The sequence below is a fragment of the Aulonocara sp. 'chitande type north' Nkhata Bay genome, linkage group LG22 (genome assembly GCF_057382095.1).
Source record: "Aulonocara sp. 'chitande type north' Nkhata Bay isolate Kocher_YH1m ecotype deep benthic linkage group LG22, A_spYH_male_GT1.1, whole genome shotgun sequence".
Lineage (NCBI taxonomy): Eukaryota > Metazoa > Chordata > Actinopteri > Cichliformes > Cichlidae > Aulonocara > Aulonocara sp. 'chitande type north' Nkhata Bay.
The window spans coordinates 148,952-157,500 of NC_141364.1; the positions used below are offsets into that span (position 1 = coordinate 148,952).

General features: G+C 36.5%; 1 protein-coding gene across 1 annotated transcript in view; it reads left to right on the forward strand.

The window, feature by feature from the left end:
- The first annotated feature begins 699 nt into the window (after positions 1 to 699).
- The window catches only part of LOC147303068 (biotinidase-like), a 12,437-nt gene continuing 4,587 nt past the window's right edge, over positions 700 to 8,549 (forward strand). Inside the window, exon 1 of the mRNA XM_086280787.1 lies at positions 700 to 949. Within this exon, the coding sequence (XP_086136913.1) occupies positions 716 to 949 (234 nt within the window). The 5' untranslated portion in view covers positions 700 to 715. The remainder of the gene's footprint in view (positions 950 to 8,549) is intronic.

Genomic DNA, 8,549 nt, shown 5'->3' on the forward strand with positions numbered 1-8,549 from the left:
TTTAGTGCTTTTTTCCATTATGATTAATGTTTACAGTGAAAACAGCACCTGAACAATCTAATCAACTTTCGTTCTTTTTAAAATTTATATAAATTTTTAGAAGCACCCTGAGACGATATGGAGCTATAAAAGGTTGATGTGGAGTTATTTTGAAAGATCATAAATACTGGTGGTAAATCACTGTATACAAGTATATTTGTTATAAATGACTAAATAATTAACAGACCATTCATCTCTTAAAACATTATATATGTATATTTTTGAAGATAGAACAAATTAGATCTTCTTTTGATTTAGTTAATTTTTAAGTCTTTTTTTTTCTTTTTATAACATTTAATAAATATATATATATATATATATATATATATATATATATATATATATATATATATAACATATAACAGACAGCTGGGGAATAAAGATAATAGTCATTTAAATGCTTTAATGTCCTATCTCTTCTTGATATCTAAAGCTATCCTAAGGCTATTTAATGCTGCTAACTACATTATCCCATGATACTTTGTTCTTAAAGTATGTGTTATTGTGATTTTAATGAACATGTTTCAAAAGAGGATGTTTGGGGAAAACCCCACTGTTTGGCAATAGGAGCCTTTTGCCATTTTTTAACTACAAAATTTAGATGACTCAGCAGGCTTCATGGATGACGTCTGACCTCCTAGCTATTATTTATAGTCCAGCCTTGAGTACATCTGTCATGTCTCACAGGAAGGAAAGAAGAGAAAAGATGTTGTTGGTCGTTACCATTTCTTTCAGTATTTCTTTGGCATCAGTCATTGCTGCTGACTCATTTTACATTGCCGCTGTGTACGAGCACAAAATAATCCTGAACCCGGACCCAAGTGTGCCTTTGTCCCGCCATGATGCTCTGCAGCACATGAAAAAAAACCTAGATATCTACGAGGAGCAGGCAGCCCTGGCAGCCCAGAAGGTATGTACACATTTAAATGTGTTTTATGTCCTTAGTTTTATGCCCATTGATTTGTACTTCTTCATAATTCTGTTTGGTATTGTTATTGTTACAATTATTGTCCTTACGATGAACAATAAAAAATTTAATTAACGTGACTACAAAACAAAATTAAGACAAACTATAATCTATTAATGTCCTTATAATGTATTGGGTAGACCAAGGGCAGTTGTAACATTCTTTCTAACTTTTTGAATTAGAATTTGAATTGAATCTTTATTTTAAACATGTTAAAAAAGTACAATCACAAAGAAATAAGACAGAGACAAACAAACAAAGCAAAACAAAAGGAAAAGAATGCAAGCACAACTACAAAAAACAAACAAACAACAAAAACAAAAACTTTCATGTTCAAAAAGGAGCAGGAAGAAGCATATGCTTATTTAATCCTACCCCCTTTCAACTATCCAGTAATCAACAGACTACAGAAATACCTCATTACAATTACATTATATGTTACATGTATTATTATTAATATTTTTTTTCATTTATGTATAAATTAACTGGGGTTACAACACACAACCTACAGATATATATACCCATACCAACACACCCGCATACACATAAACACACATTGGCATTATGAAAATATTGGACAAGAACACCCTATCAGAGCTCTACCTTATCCCTGTACCCTGCAAAAACCATACCCTTGAACCGCTTTTTAAACTGACTCATGCTTGGATATTGCTTCATTTCTTTACTGTTCCACAGCTTCACTTCACAAACAGAGATGCAAAAACTTTTTAATGTTGTACGGATACAAGGATGTTTTAAATTTAATTCCCCCCTCTAATTGTATCCCCGTTCCCTTTTAGAAAACATTTTTAGAATATGGCCAGGAAGTAGATTGTTTATTGCTTTATACATTATTTGTGCTGTCAGAAAATGAACCACATTTGTGAATTTTAGTATTTTTGATTTTAGGAATAGTGGATTTGTATGATCTCTGTAACAAGTTATATGGATTATCCTTATGGCTCTTTTTTGTAATATAAAGATTGATGATAGCGAACATTTATAAGTATTGCCCCTTCTTGAAATTTTGATATCTATATGACTTATATGCGACTTCCATCTTAATGTATCATCTACTATCACACCAAGAAACTTGTGCTCAAGAAATCTTTCAATTTCCACGCCATCTTTATGAATCTGCACTTGTGCATTTCTTAGGGAATTCCTAAATAAGACTATTTTATTATTATTTAGATTTGGCATTTAATTTTGCACATTTCTGATGTAATTGTATCCAGCAGCTCCTTTAGATTCCCCCCAGAACAAAAAATATTTGTGTCATCTGCAAATAATACTAATTTTAATATATCAGATGCCATACAAATATTATTTACATAAATAATAAATAACTTTGGAAGCACCTTGCGAAGCACCACAAGCAATGGCCAAGCATGATGAGGAATAGACACCCAGCTTCACAAATTGTTTCCTGTCACTTAAATAATTTTTCACCGACCCAGTGCAGTACAACCCCCCTGATCCCCTCCCATTCCAGTTTATTAATTAATATGTCATGATTGATTGTGTCGAATGCTTTCTTGAGATCCAGAAAAAGTCCAGCTGCATACCATTTCTGATCTATAGCATTTGTAATATCCTCGATTAATGCCAGTGATGTTGACCTTTTTGAACTGAATCCATACTAACTGTCAGAGAGTAATTTATATTTATTTAAGAATCTAGTCATTTATTAAACATGTTTTCTAGGATTTTGGAGAATTGCGGTAGTAAAGAAACAGGCCTGTAATTTGTGAAGTGGTGTCTATCCCCAGTTTTATACAGTGGCACAACTTTAGCTATTTTCATTTTGTTCGGCACTTTTTCAGTGATAAGTTGCAGATGTATGTTAGAGGTCCTACGATTCCTTCTATGACCTTCTTGACAATTTTCATGTCAATATCATTACAGTCAGTAGATGTTTTATATTTACACATGTTTACAATACACATACAATTTTCTTCCACTGCTGTGAGTCTGCTGCCCTCAGGTGAATGTATGGCTATTCACCCTATGCAGCGAGCTTAACATAAGAGGAGATGGTTCCAGGAACGACAGGACACATTGCTTTGTCTTTGTGTCTTTAACTGAAGACCGTTTTTTCCTCTTTTAATTTGTAAGACTGTGAACATACAGTAAAATAATACGTAGCATCAGTATCAACATATTTTGTAAACAAAACAGAAGTTAGCAACATAGCTTTCCTTATGCTTTACATTCACCATTAACATCTTTCCTTATACGTTCAAATAACCTTTTAAGTAACATGAAAGTAACAATCTTACAGAAAATGAAGTTAGACATTGCTTACTTACAGATTATGGCTCAACAAACTCCCCAACGATGTAAACTGGGCTTAAAGTTGTGCAGCTTGTTTTCTGCTCCATGCATTTTCTCACACTGCCCGCGTGAACTTTGCCTGCTGCTTACAACACATCACCAAAGGGGGCAGTGTAGCGCACACCAAACAACCAAAGAAGAAGCCACAAACTGAAGGGGTAATACTGCCCACTATTGGGAAACCTGAGAAATGCGCCAGCCAAAGAAACCCAACAAAGTAACAACCGAGGGGCAGAATAGTGAGGAACATTGAGTTAGGGTTCCTATCAATCAGGCATTCACTACAGTCTACAGATGACAGTGACTCAGGAATTTGTTCTGCCAGATTTTGTCCATATTTACAAAATAATGATTAAAGCTGTTGACCACATCAGCAGTGTTTCCCATAATATTGCCATTCTCAATAAAATATTGAGGATAACTTTGTTGTCCAGAATTATTTTTAATGATACTGTTTAAAACATCCCATATTCCCTTCATATTATGTTTATTGCTGATCAATGTTTTACTATAATACTCCTTTCTACATACGCGTATAATATTGGACAACTTATTTTTGTATTTTTAATTTTTCTTTTCAGCATCTTTTGTTCTTTGTTTTAGGAATTCCCTATAAAGTGTATTTTTCTTTTGACATGCATGTTGTAAACCCTTAGTGATCCATGGTCCATCTGAATATTTCTGTTGTATTTTATTGTTGGGCAGTTATTATCATACAATTCCATGAATATTCTTAAAAATGTGCCATATGCAATATCAATATCACTTTCTTTGTAAACATTATCCCAGTTCTGATGTAATAGATCTTTCTTAAGTGCATTCATAGTTTCTTCTGTCCTTACACGTCTGTATCTCAGGTGTTCCTCACACTGATTTCTCTTGTAATTAGTGTCATAAACTGCAAAAACTGGTAAGTGATCACTGATGTCATTAATTAATAATCCAATCACAATGTTGTTTTCCATATTATTAGATTAGATTAGATGAAACTTTATTAATCCCTCGGGTGAGTTCCTCCAGGAAATGCAGTTTAGACATTAGTGAAAATATTGTCGATTGAGGTGACACAATGAGGTGTAATTCTGCTAGGCCTGGTTATTTTAGGATGTAAACTCAAACTCTACATAGTGTTTAGAAATTCTGCGGTCACTTTATGCTTTTTCAGATTCAACAAGTCAATGTTAAAATCACCACAGATAAACATAACTTTTTGATTTGTTTTAGAGAATACTTGTCATGGTCCTGAGTCTGACGACTCAGTGTTTTGTGTTTCCTTATATTATTCTACGTTCTTGTTTATTCTGTTATGTCTTTTGTTAAGGTTTGCCATTTTTTAGGTTTCTGTTCTGTGCCTGCCTGCTCCCACTTCTCTGTGTTCCCTCTGTCTGTCCATGGTGTCACAGTGTGTGCTCGTGAATCTGTCTGTTAAGTTCAGTGTCTTGTCTGGTTCTCTGTGTCTGTGAGTTTCCCGTTTTATTCTGAAGGTCTCTGTCTCATTTGAGTGTTCTCAGCCTTACGTCTGTGTCTCGTCAGCCCTGATTTCTCCCAGGTGTGTTCCCCTCCTGTGTCCCATCCCATGATTACTCCTGTGAGTATTTAAACCCTGTGTGTTCTCCTCCTGTTGCTGGGTTGTCTGTGTGGTTCCCCTGCAGCGCCCTTTGTGTCGCTAGGTTTCAGGTTTGTTTTATTTTTAGTTTTCCCAGTTTAGGTTTTCATAGTAGGTTTCAAGATTTCAGGTTCTTTGTTTAGTTTTCCCAGTTTAGGTTTTGTCAGTTCTGTTCTCGCCACCCTTGCCTTTTGTTGTATGTCATCCTCATCAATAAAAGCCCACCCACATCAGTAGGGCCTGCATCTTGGGTCCTTTAATAATTCCCACACAGTTTGCCATGCTAACTGTGACATACTTCTTCTATGAAGTCATTAAATACTTGAATACTAGAGCCAGGTGGCTATATACAGCTAATTATTACATTTTTCTCTTTTTCCTTATAAATTTCAATTGTTATATGTTCTAATAAATTATCAATTGCAGTTGTCATACTTTCCACCACCTTGTAATTTAAGTTTTTATCCACATACACAACTACTCCACTTTTGTTCCCTCTATTTACAAAGTTCAGTTCATATCCCTCCAGTCCCAAGTCCAGTCCTTTATCAGCATTGATCCATGTTTCAGAAATGGCAATAATTCCAAATGGATTTGTTGGCTGATTTACATATTCCTTTATATTGTTGAAGTTGGCATACAGACTTCTGCTATTAAAATGGATTATTGATCATTTGTTTGGTGTGTTTAAACTGTTCATCAGTGAAGTAGCAGTAGTTATTGCTGATGTTGTAGAAGAAATTATTTTCTGGGTCTATATCCTTTTCTAAGTCTAGAACATTATGGTCTGTGTATTGCAATGTTCTCAGTTCCAGATTATCATAAACAGAATTCCAATGAGTTATATTGATATTCTTGCTGGTTGCAGATGAAGTTCTTTTAGACTGTGCCATGTGTTGTGTTTTGTGTCACGTCACATGTGTATTCATACCTCAAGTGTAAGTTGAACCTCAGTATTTGTCCAGGTCCTCAATGTTTCTGATGACCAACACTTTGGCTTGTTCTGGTGAGTTTAATGAATACTTTACAGTTTGTGATCCATTTTTTATAATTTTTGTCTGTTTCTTAACTAAAGTGCTTTCCTGGCCATGTCCGCATTTTGTTTTGTCAGATGTTCATTCATGAAGACATCGAATCCTTTCAGTTTCTTTCCTTGATTTATCAGTGCTGTTTGGTGTTTTCTGTTAGCAAATCTCATAATGATGGCTGGTTTGTCACTGTAATATCTTCGGGTAGAGGGTGGCAAGCCTCGATGTTGTTGTAGTCCACTTCCACGACTTTGGACCGTAAAAAGGTAACCACTCGATGTTCCGTGGAGTTGACGTCATCCTCTCCTGGCCCTCCTACGCTTTCAGCGGTGACAGCCTGGGGGTATGACTGGGGTTTGATGCGAAGCCCCGTGATGATGACATCGTTCATCCGGGTGTACTGCTCCAAATCTGCCACTCTGTTCACCAGCCGCCGATCCTTCTTGGCGTTCTGGATGTGGGGAGGCTTAACTTCCTTGACCAGGTCCAGGATGGCTTTCTGCTGCAGTTTGACAGCAGAAATCTCCTCTCTCATAAACTCCAGCGACTTCTTAATATTGTCACCTTCCTGAGCTGTTTTGGGCTCATGTTGACAGATGCTCTCGTAGTGTTACCCTGACGACCCGCTAGCTAGTTTGCCACTAGCGACCTTCGTCTAAAATATTCCAGGGAGCGATGATTTAAATTAAGCAGTGATAACCAAGGTTGGTACTGATATTCCACTGGTTCAGGTCCGAAATCGAAGCTCCGGAAACTATGAAAAAAAAAAAAAAAAAAACCTAGTTCAAAAATAGTTCAAAAAGCAGTGTGTGCATGCACCACAGGATGTTGTTGTCTCGTCACAGGAGACAATGAGTAGTCTTTATAACTCAAAGACTACTCTAAATACACTAGTCATTTTTTGACAAAAACACATTTATGCGCATTAACTAGTAACATGGTTGCTATATTTTCACTGATGAAGAAAAACTACAATATTATTCCCTTTTTTGTCTAATTTTCAAGAAGGCAACTGTTCCAGTGGTAACTAGATTTTAATTTTATGGATTGAATTAAAAGCACATTTTACTCAAATACATTGATGATCTGATGAGATAGGGTCTAGGGCCTGATTACTGCCACACCTGTTCTCAATCAATAAATAATTTGAATATGACCTGTCTGACAAAGTGGAGTAGACCAAAAGATCGTCCAGTTACTTGGTACCTTGGTTATCTGAGTGAGGGGCCTTAGACCTCATATTCCATAGGTAACTCCCCCCCCCCCCCTTGTTGTGGCATGTTCATACTAAGACATTCCTGGTAGCCCGGCCACACCCCACAGCTTACATATAAAACAGCTGTGCAAACGTGACACCAGTGACGGTTTGATCAGAATGCGTCTCTTAGCAGCCTGAAGGTGGAGAGATGGTCTCTCACTCAGAGAACCAAGGTTGAATAGTAACCGGACGTTCTCTGTCATATTGAGATTATCTCTTCACTCCATTACATATTCCATATGTATGGAGAAGAGATGGCACAATACCACTTTTTTTATGTCCGATACCGATATCATAAATTTGGATATCTGCCGAATCCGATATAGTGTGTTTTTTAATCAATAAAACTGTTTTTTTTAATATCTTGCTGCATTTTGTATAAGTTCATACTCAAGTTTAAAAAAACAACAACACTAAAGCTATTCTGTTATACCTGTATGTAAAAAATATACTGCACCCAAAATATTTCATAGTTCAGCAAAACTGATCAATCTAATAAACTTAAACCTGCACCGTCCTCCCTATTCTGGTATTTTAAAGAGTACTTAGCAGAAATATTAAGCAACCTAACTAATACAGTAATGGACTTCTATATATTTTACATAAGATTAAAACTTTGGGTGTAACATTCAGATAATTAATTATTAAAAGCTAGACATTTTAAATGAGAATAAGAAAGAAAAGTATGTCTTTGTGACCCCTTTTCCCTGTTCCCCCCTTCCCTGCTCTATCGGCCCCCTTGGCTAAACTTTGCTAGATCCGCCCCTGCACAGTTACCAGCCGTCAGCTGTGTAGAAAAGGATCCTGGTCTAGAAAGTAATATTAAATAAATTCTAACAACAGCTTATCAAGGTTAAACGTGCTGCTGTTGTTCAGCCACTGGTTTCCTCTTTCTAGTGAAAAGTGAGCCAAAAACAAAGAAGAGAGACGGACTCGCGACAGAAAAGCCGATCAGCTGATCATTGATCAGTTTCGTGATTGAAGCAGCAGCAGGAGAGAGAGAGAGAAGAGGCAGACGCTCCATATATCGGTTGTTAAACTTAACGTGGGAATGCTTTATAAACATTCAGAGATGAACTTACACACTTGCTTTACTTCTCTCTGGGATCACTTCCTCGGAGATGAAATGCCGGTTTGGTAGCGAGGCTCCAAATGCTCAACCAGACAACAGGTCTAGCACGCCACAGCCACTCTATCAGGTGATGCATACTACTCCGACATGCTACGGTTATGAGCCGAGTTACGCCATGTCGCAAGTTTTGTGAGGTGCTTTTTTGATATTTAATGGATCGGATTACATTTTTTATTTCTCCC